Raw genomic sequence first — 23,711 nt, forward strand, 5'->3', positions numbered from 1 at the left:
CAAGATGGAACTTTAAGTAGTTGCCTTGTGTTCATGAATGAAAATTGGGACAGGTCATAGACAGCTATATTTCTCACAGATTGGAAATCAGGGAGTAACAAAACAGCACTAGAAGCAATTAGCCTATCTCTGCTTCTTTCCTTTAGTTAGTCTCTGATTCTTTGGTTTGAAAATAACTGCCAAACTGATGTATATATTGAATGGGTTTTATTGTAATTAAATTTTTTAAATAGCCAGATTATTTGCCTGAATTGACTATACGGTTTGACCAGATCCATTCCTGTGGTTAATGTTGTCAATTTCTATGTAGATAAGTAGAAGAGAAACTATCTTATGGAACTATTTTAAGTCATAGAATAATTAACTAAAGGGCAAGAAAATTTAGCTTGAATTCACTAAATTAGGTCATTGTCTATTTAAACTTATAAGTTCTTAGTACAACATGTTCTACAGAAGAATGTTGATATTCTTGAATACTTTTATTCTTATAGTGAAAAGAACTATCTTTTGATTTCCCTAAGTTCTGTGAATAACTAGTAATGACATTCATATTACGTACGGTTTTCAAATTACCTGTTCTTTATGTATTGCTTTCCCTTCAGTGTTGCCCTGGAAACTGTCCACCTTGTGATCAAAACTGTGGACGGACTTTAGGATGTAGAAACCATAAGTGTCCATCTGTCTGCCATAGAGGTAAAATTTAACAACAGCTGTAATTTAATGTTTATATTTACATAGTGCTTTCTCGTTGATAGAGAGCTTTCACATTTATTATCTTACTCTTAGCAATCTTGAGAAGTTAGAGCAGTTGCCACTATCTTTATTTTATGGATGAGGAAATTTAAGCTGAAGAGGATCCAGTGATTTACTTAGGGAAATATCTAGTAAGGCATTATAGCCAAGATTTGAACCCACACCTTTTGAATATAAACTTCTGTTCTTTCTATAATACCATGCTGTTTCCTTACTTCTACCCAACCTTCCCCACATAGTTTTTAAGTTAATTAATAGGTTTTTCAGTACTATTTTGAATTTTAGACATTGATATGAAATTAAGTCTAGTAAAGGATTAGATATATTCTGGCCAGTGGTTCTTGAAATTTTTGGTCTCAAGGACCTTTTACACTCTTTTTGGACCCAAAGACCTTTAGTTAATGTGGATTTTATCTATTGATATTTATTGTATTTGAAGTTAAATTAAAATATAATAATATTTATTATTTTACTGAAAAATAGTACCATAGTACCCATTACATCTTAATACAGTAACTTTTTTGTGAAAAGTAGCTACTTTCTAAAAAAAAATTTAGTGAGAAGAATGATACTGTTTTACATTTTTGCAAATGTCTTTAATGTCTAGCTTAATAGAAGATAGCTGGATTCACATATCTGCTTCTGCATTCAATCTGTTGTGATAATCCCTTGTCATATAGCTTCTGGAAAATTCTAATCTATGTATATAAGTTCTTGAAGACCACCTGAAAGGGTCTCAGGGGTGCCTAAGCTATTAGAGATTGAAAACTGAGTTAACTTTACTCATTTGGAGTATGTTGGTATGAAATGGAATCTACTGAAAGATAGTATAAGGTAGTGGAAAGAGCATGGGTTTAAATTAAGAGGTCCTGAGTCAAAAGTGAACTTAGTATTGGGTTGGCCAAAAAGTTTGTTTGGGTGTTTCCATATCTATGGAAAAACCTGAACGAATTTGGCCAACCCAATAACAGCTTTATGACCTGGGACAAACTACTGTTTTTTGTTGCCTTCCTTTGGGATTAGGTGGATACTGGATATCTCCCTTAATGTCTCAATCCTTTCAGGAATCTTGGAAGGTATTAGTGTTGTTTTGTATAAGGAGGAAGCAGGCAAAGAGACTGTTGGCCCAAGGTCATAGAACTAGTTGCAGGGTCAGGATGTGAACCCAAACTTTAATAATATTTCCATTATACCATATTGCCTCCCCATTAGGAAAAATGGCAGATATGTTAACCCCATACGCATTTCCCTGCGGATGTTCTCTGATTTGTTAGTGTCTTTATTTTTATTTATTTATTTTTTTAACATCTTTATTGGAGTATAATTGCTTTACAATGGTGTGTTTGTTTTTGCTGTATAACAAAGTGAATCAGCCATACATATACATATATTCCCATTTCTCCTCCCTCTTGCATCTCCCTCCCACCCTCCCTATCCCACCCCTCTAGGTGGACACAAAGCACCGAGCTGATCTCCCTGTGCCAGGCAGCTGCTTCCCACTAGCTGTCTAATTTACATTTGGTAGTGTATATATGTCCATGCCACTCTCTCACTTCGTCTGAGCTTACCCTTCCCCTTCCTCATGTCCTCAAGTCCATTCTCTATGTCTGTGTCTTTATTCCTGTCCTGCCCCTAGGTTCTTTAGAACCATTTTTTTTTAGATTCCATATATATGTGTTAGCATACGGTATTTGTTTTTCTCTTTCTGACTTACTTCACTCTGTATGACAGTCTCTAGGTCCATCCACCTCACTGCAAATAGCTCAACTTTGTTTCTTTTTATGGCTGAATAATATTCCATTGTATATATGTGCCACATCTTCATTATCCATTCATCTGTTGATGGATACTTAGGTTGCCTCCATGTCCTGGCTCTTGTAAATAGTGCTGCAATGAACACTGTGGTACATGACTCTTTGAATTATGGTTTTCTCAGGGTATATGCCCAGTAGTGGGATTGCTGGGTCGTATGGTAGTTCTATTTTTAGTTTTTTAAGGAACCTCCATACTGTTCTCCATAGTGGCTGTATCAATTTACATTCCCATCCACAGTTCCCACCCAAGAGGGTTCCCTTTTCTCCACACCCTCTCCAGCATTTATTGTTTGTAGATTTTTTCATGATGGCCGTTCTGACTGGTGTGAGGTGATACCTCATTGTAGTTTTGATTTGCATTTCTCTAATGATTAGTGATGTTGAGCATCCTTTCATGTGTTTGTTGGCAATCTGTATATCTTCTTTGGAGAAATGTCTGTTTAGGCCATATGTGCCAGACCCACGGCCAGCATCGGTCTCAATGGTGAAAAACTGAAACCATGTCCACTAAGATCAGGAGCAAAACAAGGTTGCCCACTCTCACCACTATTATTCAACATAGTTTTGGAAGTTTTAGCCACAGCAATAAGAGAAGAAAAAGAAATAAAATGAATCCAAATCAGAAAAGAAGAAGTAAAACTGTCACTGTTTGCAGATGACATGATACTATACATAGAGAATCCTAAAGATGCTACCAGAAAACTACCAGAGCTAATCAATGAATTTGGTAAAGTAGCAGGATACAAAATTAATGCACAGAAATCTCTTGCATTCCTATACACTAATGATGAAAAATCTGAAAGGGAAATTAAGGAAACACTCCCATTTACTGTTGCAAGAAAAAAGAATAAAATACCTAGGACTAAACCTACCTAAGGAGACAAAAGACCTGTATGCAGAAAACCGTAAGACACTGATGAAAGAAACTAATGATATAAATGGAGAGATATACCATGTTCTTGGATTGGAAGAATCAACATTGTGAAAATGACTATACTACCCAAAGCAATCTACAGATTCAGTGCAATCCCTGTCAAACTACCAATGGCATTTTTCACAGAACTACAACAAAAAATTTCACAATTTGTATGGCAACACAAAAGACCCCAAATAGCGAAAGCAATCTTGAGAAAGAAAAACGGAGCTGGAGGAATCAGGCTCCCTGACTTCAGACTATATTACAAAGCTACAGTAATCAAGACAGTATGGTACTGGAACAAAAACAGAAATATAGATTAATGGAACAGGATAGAAAGCCCAGGGATAAACCCACGCACATATGGTCACCTTATTTTTGATCAAGGAAGCAAGAATATACAATGGAGAAAAGACCGCCTCTTCAATAAGTGGTTCTGGGAAAACTGGACAGCTACGTGTAAAAGAATGAAATTAGAACACTCCCTAACACCATACACAAAAATTAACTCAAAATGGATTAAAGACTTAAATGTAAGGCCAGACACTATAAAACTCTTAGAGGAAAACATAGGCAGAACACTATGACATAAATCACAGCAAGATCCTTTTTGACCCACCTCCTAGAGAAATAGAAATAAACCAAAAGTAAACAGGACCTAATGAAACTTAAAAGCTTTTGCACAGCAAAGGAAACCATAAACAAGACGAAAAGACAACCCTCAGAATGGGAGAAAATACTTGCAAACGAAGCAACTGAGAAAGGATTAATCTCCAAAATATACAAGCAGCTCATGCAGCTCAATATCAAAAAAACAAACAACCCAATCCAAAAATGTCAGTGTCTTTAAACTGTAAAGTTTAGAACTAGCTTTTTGGTTCTCATGTAAAAGGATTTTATTTCCTTTTGTAGTCATATCACTGACCCATTATATTTGAATTTCATTAACATTCTAAAGTTAGTCATTAATTCATTCAATAAGTATTTTTGAGTGTCTACTAAGTACCAGGCACCAGAATTACGAGTGAACAATTTTGACAAAGTACCTGCTTTTATGGAGCTTATTTTTTTTATTCTTCCTCAATTAGAATACAAGTAAATAATCAAATTAATATAGAATATCAGATAGTGACAAGTATAGAAAGAAAATTAGAGTAAAATTAAAATTGTGATAGTTGGGATGGTATCTACTGTTTTATATAGTGTGGTCAGAGTAGGACTCTGAAAGGATGACATGTGTGGGGAATCCTGAGAGAAGTAGGCATCAAGCCCTGGGGAAATGGGGATGGGGTAGTTTGATTACAGAGGCCTTGAGACAGGAACATTTGAAGGAGGACTGAAGTGGTTGCTCAGGGGGACACATGTTAGGAGATGAGGTCAGAGAGATGGTGGGATAAATGATTGCTGGGGAAAGGAGAATATGTATAGGGCCTTGGAGGCCACTGTTAAAACATAGCCTTCACTTTAAGTTGAAAACCTGACGTTGTATGACCATTAAAGAAATTGGATCAGTAGTTTAGAATTTTCTCACCAAGAAAACACCAGGCCTAGTTGATTTTTACACGTGATTTTTAACAAATGAACATTTAAGGTATGTACACGTTTAATCTCTTTGTGAACTATTTGATAGTGTATGTAAAAAAGGAATGTGTTCCAGCTCATTATATCATCTTTCAAAGAAAGTAAGAGACAATTACAGGCCAATCTAACTCATGAACATGTTTGTAAAATATTAAAGTTTTTGCCACTCAAATCCAGCTATCTGGTACTACAGTATTAGCTATCCAAAACCTTAATCTATCATAACCAAGTTGGGTTTATTGCAGTAATGTATGGTTGGTTTAAGATTAGTAAATCTAATAACATATTTCCATCACATTAACAGATTAAGGGAGAAATGAGATCATTTTAGTAAATGTCTGAAAAACAGTTGATAAAATTCAGCATCCATATATGATGAAAACTTAACTAGAATTGGAAGAGAGTGTCCTTAACCTGATATAGAGTATCTGCAAAAAGGGTAGAGCAAACATCGTACTTAGTGGAGAAATGTTGAAAGCATATCCCCCTCTTGTATTATTTTGAAGCAAATCCCATAAATACTTGAATATGCATCTCTGAAAGATGGATTCTTAACCTGAAAATAGTTAATCTGTTTCTTAATATCAGCAAGTATCTGGTGTTCACATATCTTGTTGTCTCATAAATGCCTTCATTTTTTTTTTTTTTTTTTTAATGCCTTCATTTTTTACTTCAGTTTGTATGACTCAGAAACCTTAATAAGATTGACATTGCAGTTGGTTGATGTCTCTGAAGTCTATGAATCTGTAATTTCCCTCTTTTTCTATAATTTTCCATCTTTTTATATATTTTCCTTTGTCACTTGTTTAAGAAACTAGGTTGCTTTATTTAGTTTCACAGAGTCTGGATTTTGCAGATTGCATCTCCGTGGTATTATTTGACATTTTCCTCTGTATTTTCTATAAACTGTTAGTGGAACTAGAGGTTTGATCAGATCCAGGTTTAATTATTATTAATTATTTTTTGGCAGAATGTTTATTTTTTAAAAAAGAAACTTATTAGCCCCTAAAAAAAGTTTACCTTAATGGAAAGTGTATGAAGATACCTTTGTGCAACTCTTACCATTTGTTTAATACTCAGTTACATAAGATACATAGAATCATTGTTTTATGTCATTTTCTATTATTCTAGATACCTTCATAATCAAAGTTGTACTGTAACTCATAGGGAGAGGGTGCTATCTGCATGTTTGCGCTGTGAATATATGAAAGCTTGACTTATAGTTCTTTTAAGCTTAAGGCCTTCTATGGTTATGGTTCTAGAATTACTGGACTTTTGACCCACTAGTCACTGTATTTATACTCTGTATGCTCCTTTTTCATTTAAAAAATATTATCACTGAAGTTACTTGAATTTAATGTCATGTTGTACAGGTGTCTGTGATGAGTTCATTAGGAAAACAACCCCTTATTGTTCTCAAGATTTAATTTTAAAAAAGGTAAAGTGATGCTGTAGTTTAGGGTGGCAAAAAGGTTATGTTTGATAAGTTTCTCTTTGATTGCTGAAGGTGAATGAAAATTATCATTGTTAAGTATGGAAATTAATATAATGTGCTGAGTAAGAACTGACATAAATGTCACTATTAATTTTTTTAAAAATGTGACATCAAATTTTCTTTTGGAAAGATCAAAATAATGTTTGATCATGTGAGTCAGGATAACTTGGCTTGCATTACCATCAAGATAATACTTTACTGGATTATACTTATCAAAACACTGAAGTATAAATTTGGTAATTTGTATAATACACATGTGTTTTTTCCCTGTGGTGCTTTTTACTTTATTTCTTTTTCTGTGGTCATTATTTGAATCAAAATTCTTAACCTCTTTTTGTTTTAGGGAACTATTTTGAACTAATAGAGGCTTTAACCAGACTATTTTTCATCATTAATCTGTTTTTTATCAGGTTAATTGCTATTCAGTATTTTGCTTGGTCCTGACACCTAGGCAGCAATTTCTTGAGATACTTAACTTCCTAGTTGAAGACTCTTTATTCCTTTCTTATTATTTCATTTCTAATGGGGTAGCCTATTCGGAAAACTAGAGTGGGAAGAAAGCCCTTAGGATGGTGTCAAAGCCTTGGGGAGAACTTTATAGCCTGTCTAAAAAGATTTCTTTTCAATTGGTCTTTGTGTATTTCTACCCATAACAAAAGAAAGTAAAAAGCTGAAACCCTAAAAATGTTTCCTTTTGAAATGTTTAGAAGAGAAGTATTTGGAATTATAGCCTAAAATGAGATTTTAGAGTCTTTTGCAAAGCACGAGTAATGGAAAATTGACTGTACTTGTTAATAACCTTATGAGAGAAGTCACTCTTATTGGAGAATTTATCTAAAAATAATGTACTTGAATAGATGTATGTATGAAACTAAGCCAAAAAGATTATTGCTAACATTAGATTTTCCAAAGACTTAGCTCCATTTTGCTGGTGTAGTTTTGAATGAGTAATGTGTTAAATTTGTTATTTAGAACAGAACTTTTAGCAAATTTTAAAGAAAATTCTAAAACTTTTTATTGAAGTACCGGTGTAGATATAGAAAAGTATACAAATTGCAGGTGTACAGCTTGATGACTTTTTATAAACTGAACATAACCATATAACCAGAACTCAGATTATTAAACAGATCATTACCAGCATTTCCCAAACGTTTTGTGTCCTTTGTAATCATCATCCTGATTTTGAACAGCATAGATTAGTTTTTCCTGTTTATTTTATATAAATGGAATCATATACTGTATATTCTTGGTGTCTGATTTTGTTTGCTCAATGTTATATGTGTGAGGTTCATTCATTTATTCTCATCCTAGAGTATCCCATTGTGTGAATATACTAAACTTATTGATTCTACTAGTGATGGGAATTTGGGTAGTTAAGGAAATTTCTCTTTAAGTTTCAGACTTTTTTTTCAGGTAGCTGTTATCCCTGCCCAGAAACTGTAGATGTGAAGTGCAATTGTGGTAATACAAAGGTGACAGTACCCTGTGGCCGAGAACGTACCACAAGACCCCCCAAGTGCAAAGAGCAGTGCAGGTTAGTACAAAGCTCTGTACAGACTTACATCTGGTGTCTTACAGATTTAAATTCATACAGATTTTTAATTTTGTTAGTACTTTCAATTTTGCTTTAATGTTCTAAAATATTAATATTCACAGTATGCCCATTCTGTATGGAATCAGAAGATATATAAATAGATAATTGCACTTTAGATATAATTGTTCAATGATCAAAAGTAATTTTAAAAATTGTACTTTATGATTTAGTCGACCACCAACTTGCCATCATACAAGTCAAGAAAAACATCGCTGTCACTTTGGCTCTTGTCCTCCATGTCATCAACCTTGCCGAAAGGTTTTGGAGAAATGTGGTCACTTGTGTCCTGCTCCATGTCATGATCAAGCATTAATAAAGCAAACTGGCAGGGTAAGGGAACAGTATTATTAAGACATAATGCATTGCTGTGGGTCATATTTTCTTAATTTTACTTAGTCATTTCAGCAAACAATGCTTAAGTACTTATTGGGTATTAAACACTGTGATAGGAGCTGGGGTATAAGGTAAGTAATACTTGGTTTTTGTCTTAAGAAATACACAATACAGAAAAGGAGAAAAACCAATAAACAAATGTTTGCAAGTACAGTGTGATAGTCATGTTATAATCATCATACAGATGAGTTTGTCAGTCTTCTTTCATATATTGTGGTTTAGGGTTATAAATATCTCCTGGTTTCCTCAAAGATTCATTCACATATTCAGTGAATATTTATTGAATTGTTACTATGTGTTAAGCATTCTTCTAGGTGCTGGGGAGACAACAGTGAACAAAATAATGGAGATTAAATTCTATTGGTGGAATATGGATTTTACAATTCTGTGTTTTATTCTTTTGGAGTGAAGGAGTCTATACTGCCTTTGTTCTGTCATTTAAAAACTGGAATCTGGCTCAATTTTTAATATAAACGTGTTAGAGGGGAACAGTCTGATAGAATTTAAGGATGGAATAAAATATTTCAATAAGCACAATTTGTTGAGTACTTGAAAAAATTTCAACCGGCTTGAGCAGAGGATTCGTGGAACTGTTTTCTTAGATCCTTAAATCGGCTATATGATTTAACCCCTCTGACTTAAAAATTGTTATTTATTTTACTTGTAGCACCAGCCTTCAGGCCCTTGGGAGCAGCCTTCTGAACCAGCATTTATTCAGACTGCATTGCCTTGTCCTCCATGTCAAGTGCCTATTCCTATGTAAGTATTAGAATTTTAGCTTTTAAAAAAAATCTTTTGACATAGTTCAAAGTGTATCTTGAGAAACTTCTCCCCTTTTTCTTTCTTCTGTTCATCATTATTTCAGGCCTAGCCTATAAAGTAGTCTCTCTTTCTGTTTCATTCTTTTCCAAATACATTTTGCATACTGCTTAAAACCCTCTTCTAGATATCTTTTTTGAGTCATTTTCCCCAGCTAGAGTTTGATGGGTCAGTATAGCTACTCCTACTCTCTTTTGGTTACTGTTTGCATGGATAAATGGACAGATTCTTAGAAACACACAAACTACTGAAACTGAATCAAGAAGAAGTAGAAAATCTGAATATACCTAGTAAAAAGACTGAATTAGTAACCAAAAGCTTACCACAAAGAAAACCTCAGGACCAGTGACTTCACTGGTGAATTCTACCAAACATTTAAAGAATTAACACCAGTGCTTCACTAAGCAGGGACATTTCCTGACTCATTCAGTGAGGCTACTATTTCCCTGATAATAAACCAGAAAAAGACATCACAGGAAAACTGCAGACCAATATCCCTTTTGAATATAGATGCAAAAATTCTTAACCAGTTACTAGCAAACTGAATCCGGCAACATGTAAAAAGATTTATACATCATGACCAAGTGGGGTATATCCCAGAAATATGAACTTGAATCAACATCAATCATTCATTCATCAATCATTGATTCAAATAAGTCACTGTTAATACTTTATCAGTAGAATAAAGGACAGTTCATAGATGCAGAAAAACATTTGACAAAATCTGACATGCATTCTTGAACACTCAACAATCTTGGGATAAAAGAGAACTTCTTCAACCTGATGAAGAGCATCTATGAAAACCCACAGTTAACATCGCACCTTTATACTCCAATAAAGATGTTAAAAAAAAAAAAAAAATCACACTTAATGGTGAAAGATTTAAAGCTTTCCCCCTTAAGATCAGGAATAAGACTAGGATGTCTATTCTGCCACTTCTATTCAATACTATATTAGAGGTGCTAGCTAGAGCAATTAGACTAGAAAATGAAGAAGTAAAACTATTTGTATTTTCAGACGACATGATCATGTATATAGAAAATCCTAAGGAATCTTCACAAAAGTTATTAGAGATATTAAATAAATTCAGTAAGTTTATAGGAAACACGATGAATATACAAAAGTCAATTTTATTTCTATACACTGACAGTGAACAATCTGAAAATTGAATTAAGGAAACAGTTCCATTTGCAGTAACATTAAGAAGAACAAACGTTTTGTTTAACAAATTTAATAAAAGAAATCCAAGATTTGTACACTGAGAACTATAAAACACTGTTGTAAGAAATTAAAGAAGACCAAAGACTGTAGTACTGGCATTCAGATAGACATAAAGATCAAGAGAATAGAACTGACAGTCCAGAAATAAATCCATACGTTTATGGTCAATTAATTTTTGACAAGAGTGTCAGAATAATTAAATGGGGGAAAGAATGCTTTTCTCAACAAATGGTATTGGGACAACTGGATATTCACATGGAAAAAAATGAACTCAGACCCCTACCTCACAACATATATAAATAGTAACTCAAAATTGATCAGAGGCCTAAAAGTAAGAACTAAAACTATTAAACTCTTAGAAGAAAACAGGTGTAAATCTTTGTGTCCTTGGTTTAGGCATTGGTTTATTAGATATGACACCTAAAGCATAAGCAACAAGAGAAAAGATAAATAAATTGGACTTTATGAAAATTGTCAGAGGACATTATCAAGAAATTGTGCTTTAAGGACACTATCAAAAAATTGAAAAGATAACCCACAGAATGGGAGAAAATGTTTGTAAATCATGTATCTTTTTTTTAATATTACTTATTAATTAGTAATATTATTTACTTAGTCTATACCTATATAAATCATATATCTTTTATATTATCCAGAATATATAAAGAATTCTTAGACTGAGAGACCAAAAGACAAATAATCCAATTTAAAAATGGTCAAAGGCTTAGAATAGATATTTCTCCAGAGAAGATCTACAAATGGCTAGTAAACACGTGAAAAGATGCTCAATATCATTAATTAGAAAAATGTAAATCAAAACCACCAAGAGATACCATTTTACATCCACTAGGAAGGCTAAAATAAAAAAGACATATGATGTGTTGGTGAAGATATGGAGAAGTTGGAACCATTATACATTGCTGTTGGGAATGTAAAGTGGTGTAGCTACTTTGGAAAACAGTTTGGTAGTTTCTCAGGAGACTAAACGTAGAGTTACTATATGACCCAGCAATTTTACTCTTAGGACTATACCCAAGAGAACTGAAAATATAGATTCATAAAAACTTGTACATGAATGTCCATAGCAACATTATTATTAATAGCCCAAAAAGTGAAAACAATTTTTTATCAACTGATGAATGGATAAACAAAATGTGGTATAGCCATACAATGGTATATTATTCAGCTATAAAAATCCATGAATTACCGACACATTTACATATTACGTGGATGAACCTTGAAAACAGTATTCTAAATGAAAGAAGCCAGACACAAAAGGCCGCATGCTATTTGATTCTATTTATATGAAATGTCCAGAGTAGGCAAATCCACAGAGACAGAAGGTAGAGTAGTGGTTGCAGGGGCTGGGGATAGGAGACCATGGGGAGTGACTGCTAATAGTTTCAGGGTTTCTGTTTGGGTTATGAAAATATTCTAGAATTAAGTAGTGGCGATGGTTACACAACCTTGTGAATATACTAAACTCCTCTGAATTGTACTCTTTAAAAGTATACATTTTATGGTATGTGAATTTCATCTCAGTTTTTAAAAGGAGAAAAACATGTAGGAAGATCCTTCTAATTCTGATATGATTTTTCAGTGATGTGTCTAACAAAATTATTATTGTAAAGGATATATTAAAAAATATTACTTGTCATATGAACTCTCCAGTTAATATAATTTCTTATTAGAGGACAGTGTTCCTGTTTTCTTGCCCTCTTGTTTTAAAAATAACATTATGTTTAATAATAATTTGGCCATGTGATAAAAGAATTCTGAACATGTGCATATAACACATATAATATGTGCTGTATCATTTAGGGTGCCTTTTGTTTCAAGTAACAAAAACCCTAAATAAAAAGTGACATTGTAACATTTATGCCTTGCACAGTTAGACTGGAGGTAGAACTGCTGCTTCATGGTTGGTTAGTCTGGTTGATTCAGTGATTTATGGTCAAGGGCCCAGATTCTGTCTTTACATTTTATCCTCAGTGTGTCCTCTTTGCTCTCAGGCTACTTGCCCTTCTGATAAACTTCCCATCCAGTTAGTGAAGTTTCCAAAGGGAGAAATGGACACTGTTTAAGCCTTCAGTCATCATTTTCTTCTTTATTTAAGGACTGAGGAAACCTTTCCCAGAAGCCCCATAGTAAAACTCTTTTCACATTTCACTGGCCAGAATAGGATCACAAGACAATTTCTAAACCAGTCCCTTGAAAGGGAAATGAAATATTTGTTTTGTTTCTTTAAATAGACTGGTTTTTTTAGGTGATTTTTTAGGTTTGCAGGAAAATTTCACAGAAAATACAAGGAGTTCCCATATGGTCCTGCCACACACACACAGTTTCCCTTAATATCTTACATTAGTGTGGAATTGTACTCTTTAAAGTATAAACTTTATGGTATGTGAATTTTATCTCAGTTTAAAAACCAAAAACATATGTATAAAGATCCTTCTAACTCTGATATAATGATTTTTCAGTGGCATGTATAACAAAATTATTATTATGAAGTATATGTTGAAAAATATTATTTGTCACATAAACTGTCCAGGTAATATAATTTCTTTCTTAGAGTAGAATTTTTTACAGTTGAGGAACTGATATTGATACATTATTATTAACTAAAGTCTATAGTTTACCTTGGTAAAGGTTTACTTTTTCGGTTGTACGGTCCATGAGTTTTGATAAATGCATAATCTCATGTATCTCATGTATCCACCACAGTACCATACAGAACAGTTTCACTGCCCTAACAACGTCCTGTTCATCCCTCACCTCCCCAGCCCTCAAGCCTCTAGAAACTGTTGGTCTTTTTACTCTCTCTATAGTTCTGCCTTTTTCAAAATGTCCTATAGTTGGAATCCCACAGTATATAGGCTTTTTAGCATATTGCACTTGATAATATGCATTTAGGTTTCCTCCATGTCTTTTTACAGCTTGATAGCTCATTTCTTTTTATTGCTGAGTAATATTCTATTGTATGTATATACCACAGTTTGCTTATTCATTCACCTATTGAAGGACATTTTGGTTGTTTCCAAGTTTTAGCAATTATGAAGAAAGCTGCTATGAACGTTCATGTTTACAGAACATGTGTCCATGTTATTGTGTGGACATATGTTTTCAACTCATTTGGGTAAATATTTAGGAGTGCTATTTCTGGATCATGTGGTAAGTCTATGTTTACCTATATAAGACACTGCCAGACTAACACAGTGGCCGTACCATTTTGCATTCTCACCAGCAATGAATGAGAGTTCCTGTTTCTCTACATCTTTGCCAGCAAATGCTCTTGTCAGTGTTTTAGATTTTAGCCATTCTAATAGGTGTGTAGTGGTATCTCGTTTTAATTGGCAGTTCTGTAATGGCCTATGATGTTGAGCATCTTTTCATATGCTTATTTGCCATTTGTATATCCTCTTTGGTGAGGTGTCTGTTCTCTGCTCAAATCTTGCCCATTCTTTAATTGGCTGTTTAATTTCTTATTATTGAGTTTTTAAGAGTTCTTTTATATTTTGGATGCAAGTTCTTTACCAGATATGTGTTTTCCAAATATTTTCTCCCAGTCTGTGGCTTGTCTTTTCATTTAAGTGTTTTCATTTAACTCGTTTTTATTTAAGTGTTTTTGGCAGAGCAGATGTTTTTGGTTTAATGAAGTCCAACTTAACCATTTTTCTTTCATGGATTGTGTTGTATTTAAAAAGTCATCGCCAAACTCAAGGCCACCTAGATTTTCTCCTATGTTTTATAGTCTTGCATTTCACATTTAGGTCTGTGATCCATTTTGAATTAACTGCTGTGAAATGTATAAAGTCTGTTTGTATTTTTTTCCTTGTGGATGTTCCTTTGTTCCAGCACCAACCGTTTGTTGAAAAGACTACCCTTTCTCCGTTTGATCACCTTTCTCCTTTGTCAAAGATCAATTGGCTATGTTTGTGTGGGTCTATTTCTGGGCTCTCTGTTTTGTTCCATTGATCTATTTGTCCGTTCTTTCACCAATACTATACTGTCTTGATCACTGTAGCTTTATAGTAAGGCTTGAAGTAGGGTAGTGTCAATCCTCTGCCTTTGTTCTTCAGTACTGTGTTGGCTATCCTGGGTTTTTTGTCTTTCCATATAGACCTTAGAATCAGTTTGTTGATATCCACAAAATAACTTGCTGGGATTTTGATTGGAATTGTGTTGAATCTAGATGAAGTTGGGAAGAAGTGACATTTTAACAGCATTGCACCTTTCTATAGATGAACATGAAATATCTCTCCATGTATTTAGATCTTCTTTGATTTCTTTCATCAGTGTTTTGTAGTTTTCTTCATATAGATCTTGTATTTATTTTGTTAGATTTATATCTGAGTATTTCATTTTTGTGTGTGCTAGTATAAATGGTGGTGTGTTTTTAATTTCAAATTCCAGTTGTTCATTGCTGGTATTGTAGGAAAACAATTGGCTTTTGTATATTAACTTTGTATCCTGCAACCTTTCTGTAATCACTTATTATTTCCATATGTGCTTATTTTTTATTCTTAACAGAAAAACCAGTAGAGTTAGCATCTTTGCTTTAAAAATATTCTTTTTGAAGACTGTATAATGTTTCATTTCATTTTATTTTTTTCTTGCAGGGAATGTCTTGGGAAGCATGAGGTGAGTTACAGGCACAAACTTTAAGTAAAGCTTGTAATCTGTGTACCTCTTCTATATGATGGTTGTTAGAAATAGCAAAGTCAATGTATTGTCTTTTTAGTGCTCTAAAGAGTACAAGAGTTTGTCTACTAATTTTTAAAATACACAGTGCTTTTATTTGAGATTTAGCCTATGTATATGCATTCACTGCAGAATCATTACATTGAATTTCCCTTTTAGGAATAGAATGTTTTGCTCCTTGGCATTCATTCTTTGGGTGTTTTTGGATAGGTTACTTTGATTTTAGACAATGATGATGACAACAATGACAGTGACGACAATGCTAATTCTTTTTTTTTTTTTTTTTTTAAAGTCTTATTTATTTATTTATTTATTTTTATTTATGGCTGTGTTGGGTCTTCGTTTCTGTGCGAGGGCTTTCTCTAGTTGTGGCAAGTGGGGGCCACTCTTCATCGTGGTGCGTGCGCAGGCCTCTCACTATCGCGGCCTCTCTTGTTGCGGAGCACAGGCTCCAGACGTGCAGGCTCGGTAATTGTGGCTCACGGGCCTAGTTGCTCCGCGGCACGTGGGATCTTCCCAGACCAGGGCTTGAACCCGTGTTCCCTGCATTGGCAGGCAGATTCTCAACTACCGCGCCACCAGGGAAGCCCCGGTTACTTTGATTTTGATAATAACAATTATTAATGAAAATGTATTAGATGAAACTTGTTCTCAAATGATAACAGAGTCATTTTTGAAACATGCTTCCAATAGATTGTGTGTGTGTGTGTGTGTGTGTGTGTGTCTGTGTTGCTGATTTTCCTTTTTTCTTAAATTTTAAGGTGAGCCCACTACCATGCCACACTGTAGGACCCTACTCTTGTAGGAGAGTTTGTGGACGAACCTTAGATTGTCAGAATCATACATGTATGAAAGAGTGCCACAAAGTAACTGAAATTGATTCCTGCACTGACAAAAACAAGGTAATGTCCTTGGGTTGAATGTATACATGCTTACAGTATGCTTGAAACATTTTTTTCAGTAATTTTGCCATAAATATTTTCCATTTTGCTCTAACTTCTCTTTCCTTTTTCTTGCCCTCATCCCTTCTCCTTCCTTGCCTTTCCTCAGACAACCAACTTTAACAACTTGGTGTATATCTCTCTGTGTCTTTGTGCTAGTTCATAATAATATGCCTTTTAGTTTGGTACTGTTTACATGCTATACCTGGGTTAACACATACGGTTTGATTTTATGATAAAAGTACAGAAATTTTGTCTCTTTTTAGATAGTAAGTAGCAGTTTCACCTCTACTGCTATCCATTTATATCTCTGAATTTAGTCTGGAGCATTTGCTCTCAGCTGTTTTTTAAACGTAATACATGAGGTAGATGTTCACAATTTTAATAAATTCTCAATCTTTTGTTGGAAGTAAATACCATCACAGATATGGGGTATGTATAAGTTATGTGAAATTTACTAAAAGCATTTTACAAGCATATGAGAAATCAACCATTCAAAGATGTCTAAAAATTGCCATTTCACAAGGAAAAACAAATGTAGCTAATCAAATTTTAAATAATATTAAATTTTATTTTTAAAATAATTAATGTTTTTTCCTAGGTTTCCATTCTGTAGGGAATCATAATAATATTAGCAAGTGTGATTAATGAGGAATAAGCCAAAGATTTTAAGCTTCATTTTATTATTAAGTAACATTACATTTACAAGTGTTTAAATTATTACTATGAATTGTGTTATTGAAAATTTCACTTGCGTTATTAGATATTTTGGTCTTTGATTTGGTAATTGTAATGCATGACAACATAAATGTCTATAGTATCATTCTTCCTCATGTGCAGATATATATGTAAATCGTATTGCTTATAATTTCTTCACTGAGTCATGCCTTGATCCTCAATAAAAATGTTCTCATGATAAAATGAAAAAGATATTGGGATTATAAAGTCAAACTAACATGATTCAAAACCACTTTAAATAGTTAGAGAATAGCTGGTGTATGGCTTTCCTCCATTAGACTTCCAGAATATCAGATGAATCAGAAAAAACTCATTTTAAGAAGTGATATGACATGTTTGGGGAATTACCTTGGATTATCCCAACATGGCTTCCTAGGCAGTCAGTGCCTGTGGTAAAATATGGGTGATAAGTTATGTGCAATTCTTCTCAATTTAGCTACAAGTCCACCCTATCTCCCACTCAGGGAAGGCTACTGCAGTGTAAGTGAGTGGAAATTATATTATTTTGCAGGATAACTTTGCAATCATTCTAATTTATGTATTAAAGGTTAAATAATTCAGAAACTTTAAAAATTAATTCCTTACTGTAACATCTCAATTGAGACCCACTGGAGAAAGGCTCTTAATAGGTCTCTCTTGACCCAAATGCCTTTGGAATTTTTAATGCAGTTTCTACCTTGAGGTATAGCACAGAGCCTATAACACAGCAGGTATTCAATAAGTGTTTACTGAATTGACTGAAATCAAAGCTCTTTTGCTTCTTACCTCTGCTCTGGTCTCTTTCCTTCCCTTGGCTTACCCTCAGATCTCAGTTCAGTCAATGCTTTTCTTATGTGGGATGGCTCTGATTGATACCATTAGCAGCAAATATAACCCTAATTCATTGATTGAAAGAAGAATGAGGATATTTTCTCTTTGAGGAAAGTCTGTCATCAAAAACAAATAAAAAAGAAAACATATGTATACGTACATAATCACACATACATAGATATACACATGCATTTCTTCTATATTATGTATGTTACAGACCCTTGCCACTCAGAGTGTTCTCTGCAGACCAGTGGCACTGGCATCACCTGGAATCTTGTTAAAAAGGCAAAATCTCAGGCTCCACCTCAGCATTTTAACAAGATTCCCAAGTGATTTTTTAAAAAATTTGGTTATGAAAGGGAGATAATTAATTTTCTTTTTTATATTAATTAATTAATTTAATTTTGGCTGCACTGGGTCTTCGTTGCTGCGCGCAGTCTTTCTCTAGTTGCGGCGAGCGGGGGCTACTCTTCGTTGCGGTGCACGGGCTTCTCATTGCGGTGGTTTCTCTTGTTGCGGAGCACGGGCTCTAGGTGCACGGGCTTCAGTAGGTGTGGCGCACGGGCTTAGTTGCTCTGCGGCATGTGGCATCTTCCCGGACCAGGACTCGAACCCACGTCCCCTGCATTGGCAGGCGGATTCTTAACCACTGCGCCACCAGGGAAGCACGGGTGTTGCTTTTTTAGTTAGGTGATGATCGTGCTTCTTGGGTGGAAAATGTTTTTACCCTGTTTTTTTTTTTCTGCCACTGACTAAGAAGTAATTAACATTTTAATAGGGATGCTTCATGTAATCACAAGTCCATTTTAAAGGTGAGGCAGTTTGATCAAATGAGGTTTGTAGACATAAAAATCTTTGTGAATAATGGTCCTATTGATGATCTTGCTGTTATTCATTTTGAATATTTTTAAAAGAGTGAAAGCATGGTACCATTTTATTAACTGTATTTCTAAGAGCTACAGAAGTACTTTCTTTTAATGGGATATATAAATTTTATAACTTTAACATATATAGAAATGTTAGACTTCTGTATTTAGATGAGTTATTTCCTTGGTACTTATCAGGCTGGCCCAGAATGCCTTCAGTGTGAAGAAGCGTGCTCTAAATCACGGCCACCGGGTTGTCCTCATCCGTGTGTTTTGCCATGTCACCCTGGAGAGTGTCCTCCCTGTGTTCAGATGCTTAGAGTAAAATGTCACTGCAAGATCACAAGTCTTTATGTGGAATGTAGGTAAGTGGACTGAAGAAATATTCTTGTTTTACTAAAATCATTTTAACTGGTATATTTTCATAATTCAGAACCCTTTATAGAATACTTTAAGGAATATTTTTCAGTGTGGTCCTTAGGGGCTGGAGACCTAGATTTTCCAGTAGAGATCTGGAAGAAAGAAATATAGACTATTTCATCTCCTAGATACTTTACCTTGATTTCAACCAAGACAGTTCTGCTTTTTTCCACTTGGGGATTCTGTATAAGATTTTGTTCGGAAAAAATTTGCTTTAAAAAAAAACAGGAGAAGCACTCCTATAGCAGATTGTTCAGATAACAGTGTCAGCTAGAGTTTTGTTGGATCAAAAGTTGACTTGCACATAGTTACTTAGGCACAATTTTTAAATCATAGATTTAAAAGGTAGCTTTTGTTTATTACAAATGTTGCTGTTATGGCATTTATCATACTAGGGTATGACCTCTATGTTTTCCTTACTTAAAAATGAAATTTTTTGCTTGTGGATTATGTAGAAGGAAAAAAAAATTACATTTTTTTCTGTTTAATCATGATCTAATGTAATTAACCTAACTTGTTCAGCTCCATTTCACTTAAGTCTATAAAGTGGGTTTTTTGTAAGTATATTTTACTCAGATTAAATTTTTTTTATATATAAATTTTTAAAATTTATTTATTTTTGGTTGCGTTGGGTCTTTGTTGCTGCGCATGGGCTTTCTCTAGTTGCGGCGAGCGGGGCCTGCTCTTCATTGCTGTGCATGGGCTTCTCATTGCAGTGGCTTCTCTTGTTGCGGAGCATGGGTCTCTAGGCGCACGTTGTGGCTCTTGGGCTCTAGAGTGCAGGCTCAGTAGTTGTGGCTCACAGGCTTAGTTGCTCCACGGCATGTGGAATCTTCCCGGACCAGGGCTCGAACCCACGCCCCCTGCACTGGCAGGCAGATTCTTAACCACTGTGCCACCAGGGAAGCCCTCAGATTAAATTTGAGAATATGAGTTTATGTCTGATTTTTTGAGCATAAATACTTGCAGAAAAATGCCTGTTAATATTATCTTAAATTTGTTTTTGTCACTTATACTCTGGACTCATGCTTTAAATTGGAAAGTCAAATTTTATTCTTTTTAAATATTAAAATTATTTTGTTGAAATTTTAAAAAATTATAATTTTTAGTTTTATAAGTTTTGTAGGGCGAGTTAAGAGGACAGTTTTGCTTTATTAATGGGTGATGACTGATGAGAAGAGGTTGTTTTCTTTTGTTTGTTTTGTTTTGTTTTGTTTGGCCGTGTCCCTCGGCATGAGGGATCTTAGTTCCCTGACCAGGAATTGAACCCGTGCCCCCTGCAATGGAAACATGGGAGTCTTAACCATTGGTACACGAGGGAAGTCCCAAGACGTTGTTTTCTTTGGTCTTCCAGGGTCCTAAATTTCCCCCTCTTGCTTCTTTTTCCCTTTGTCATGTCGTCTCCAAAGGGCACCTTCCCTTTTTACTGTCTTGTTCCACAGAGTGTCGCCTTTCCAGTATTGGCTCCTTGATTCTTGCGCAGTTTTTAAAGTCTCTTCTCTTTAGTTGGTGCTCTGATCCACCAAGACTTTTTCAGTATTTTTACATTTATGGTGGACTTTGTCTTTCTGGTGTGATGTTAGCTCAGTGCCCCTCTTCTCTTTTCTGCTTAGTTTTTCCAGAACTCTACCAAGCTCTCTGAAAAGACTTGCTATGGGAGCTTGAGAAATAGCTCTGCTAGGAATTGGTGTTTATTTTTCTACTTACAGGTAATTTGAAGTTTGTAGAAATTTCTGTCTTCTGGCTTTGCTGAGGTCATGGGATTTGAGTGATTTTGTTTGTTATTAATGAACTGAATGATTTTGGGAGGAAATGTGTGGATATATTTGGATTGAGGTGGTTTCCATTACCATAGCTATCCAGAGTTGCTTCTTCCGTTTCTTGAATGCATGTTTAAAGTATATGTTTTTATATAGAATTCTTCAGTCTCAGTATTTGTTCTGATAATTTCATTTACTTTCAGTTCAGTGAATAATTTCATAAGTCATCTTTTCCTTTTGGTCCTTTTCTGCTTCATGTAATTTCTTCTATAGAAATTAGATATAAAAGATGAAGACCTTGAAAAGCTTGTTCCTAATGACAGAGTAACAGGAACAAAGTGATATTAGCTCTTAAGTTCAGAGGTGAGCACCTTACCTGTAAGGATGAAAATACACAACTTTAATAGAGCCAGAGTAAAAACTTTGTTATTATTACTTGCAACTTTGCCAGGAAAATTGCACGTGGTATCTTAGAGTACATTTATAGCTAATTGGATACAAATACTTAAGATAATAGTTTTGACATTAGTAAGGCTAAACTTATGGTATATTTTGGCAGTTATGTCTAGTGAAGGGAACAGGAAAGGAAAGAAGAAAGGAAAGGAGAAGGAAGGTAATGGGGAAGAGTAAAGTGAGACACAGGTGATGGGCATTTGCAGCATTGTCACTGTTTACTGACTCATGCAGTGTCTACTGTTCAGCTGTTTGTTAGGAAGTAGTTTTATTCATTGGTGTTTGTGACTTTTTCTGAATTATGCGCTGAAAACAGATATAAAAGCACAGATTGATCTAAAATGATCTGAATCAATTTCTAACATTAATAGATAGCTTAATCCAAAATCAACTGAAAAAACGTTTTTCTAATAAGCTTACTGCACTTCCCACTGAATAGCCTAAACTCCTCAATTTGAAGTAACATTTTTTTCCTTGTTCTTTAGAAGTAAATCTGGGTGAGCATTTTCTCTCGGTCAATTTTCAAGTAACATATTGAACCATTAGTTTTAAATCTTTTATGTAGAAGCTTTACAAGGAATTATAATTATGAATAATGATTGATCTACAGGGGGAGATAACTAGCAGGAACTGTTAAAGAAAGGCCAGGCATAGGTGATATTTTGTGTGTGTATTGTACTTCCTTTTTGCAGCAGTTGCCTTTTTTGGCATTTGATTTGTTGGTGGAAGATACAGGGCTAGAAGGTTTGAATTATCAAAACAGTTAAGTAATTTGAGGATGTTACAGATGAGATACAATTAAAATATTTCTTTAAAAAATGAAGTAAATAAGTAAGATAATTTTATGGATATGTTTGAAATTGAGTTATTTTTTAGAAAAACCATACTATAAAATGGAGTTTTGTTTGAATGTCATCAAAACTTCCTCTCATCTTTTTAGAAAAATAACCACAGCTGATGTAAATGAAAAGAACCTCCTCAGTTGTTGCAAAAATCAGTGTCCTAAAGAGGTAAGATTTAATAGAAACTTTTACATTGTATTTCTTAGGCATTGTTTCTCTTTTATTGTTTGGTCATCCTATTCCAGGTCTTCTCTGGACCCCTAGAAATGTGGGTACAGAAAGGAAAATGTGATTGATGTCTGTAGAAACGTATGGTTAGGGTAGAAGCACATCTCTATGAAATTTGGGGATATTAGGACCAGGAATGACTCTGAAGATTTTTTTAAGCAGTTTTAAAGAAAGCTTATATACTTTATACAATAAATATTGACCTAATGTTTACCCACCTTAAAATATAAGTAGCTCAAGAACCGTGTGGCTCATGGGCAGTTGGAGAGTAAATCCACAGTAGAAAAAACAGATCGTGTGTGTGTGTGTGTGTGTGTGTGTAAACTGTAAAGCTCATTATTATCTTGAATTAATTAATATAAAGCATTCATATATAAAGTTTCACTTTTAGAGATTCTGATGCTTGTATATGCGTTGTATTCAAACTAATTTATCGAAAGTGGTTCAGAAAAATTGTTCAGAGTAAAAAGGTAAAAACTCACTGGTTGGTGATTTATCCCAGCAATGATTTGAGAAACTAAAGTATTCTATCTCTCCTTGGCCAACTTAACAGTTAGGCTGTTCCTTTTTTGCTGTTGTCGGGGGTAGGGAAGTGACTGCTATTTGATTTGGGTGGACATTTATAAAGGAATTCTTTTGACTTATAGATGTACTAATAGCACCTCTTTTAATTCTTCGTCTTTATATACTTATCTAAGTGTTTCTCATCCTATTTAGAATTGGAAGAGATGGCAACGAAGTCTTAAATGTAGTATTGTCTCTTTGATTAAATAAAAGCAAATCAATTCATGATATGCCTTTTTGTTTACAGTATTTCCTTTTAACTAAAACTTTGGACACTTTTTATGGATTACTGTTTAACAACTATTGGAAATTGAACCTGCGAATTTTAAAAGTTATGTAAGATTACAAAAAGGGAGACATTTCAAGCAATAAATGATTATTTTAATAATCCTGTCTTTGTTATATGAGTGAAACTAGAGGCATGGGATATTTTAAGTTTAATTTTCTGAATTCTTCAAATTCTAAGTTTTCCCTTGTTAAAATAAATTTTCTTCAGTCCAGATTAAAATTCCAGGTAATAAGTAGTTGAGAATGTTTTTTAATCTGACACAGTAACTTGGTATGAGATTGCAGTTAGAAATAAAATTGAATTCAGGGATTGCTAATTTGCAATTTAGCATTGCCTTGGCTATGATTCATTTGTGATCCTGTTACGACATTTGGTGGGACTGGAGATGAGTGGGCACTATTTATTTAAAAAATTTTTTCTCATGCTCATCATTTTTGGAATCTAGGCCATTCTGGAGCCCCTGGTATTGCTAGTGTCTCCTTGGACTTTCTTGAAAAATGTATTCTTAGGTTG

At 34.3% G+C, this 23,711-nt stretch overlaps 1 protein-coding gene across 7 annotated transcripts in view; it reads left to right on the forward strand.

Moving 5' to 3' along the window:
* NFXL1 (nuclear transcription factor, X-box binding like 1) overlaps nt 1-23,711 on the forward strand; it is a 56,743-nt gene that overhangs the window by 20,445 nt on the left and 12,587 nt on the right. For all 7 annotated transcript variants that reach the window (XM_082462465.1, XM_082462468.1, XM_082462467.1 and 4 more), the window contains exons 12-19: nt 603-693; nt 7,973-8,093; nt 8,324-8,483; nt 9,214-9,305; nt 15,206-15,227; nt 16,049-16,189; nt 18,841-19,007; nt 22,216-22,285. In XM_082462465.1, coding sequence (XP_082318591.1) covers nt 603-693; nt 7,973-8,093; nt 8,324-8,483; nt 9,214-9,305; nt 15,206-15,227; nt 16,049-16,189; nt 18,841-19,007; nt 22,216-22,285 — 864 coding nt within the window. The remainder of the gene's footprint in view (nt 1-602; nt 694-7,972; nt 8,094-8,323; nt 8,484-9,213; nt 9,306-15,205; nt 15,228-16,048; nt 16,190-18,840; nt 19,008-22,215; nt 22,286-23,711) is intronic.

This window comes from Balaenoptera physalus (assembly GCF_965194825.1).
Source record: "Balaenoptera physalus genome assembly, chromosome: 5".
Classification (NCBI taxonomy): Eukaryota; Metazoa; Chordata; class Mammalia; order Artiodactyla; family Balaenopteridae; genus Balaenoptera; species Balaenoptera physalus.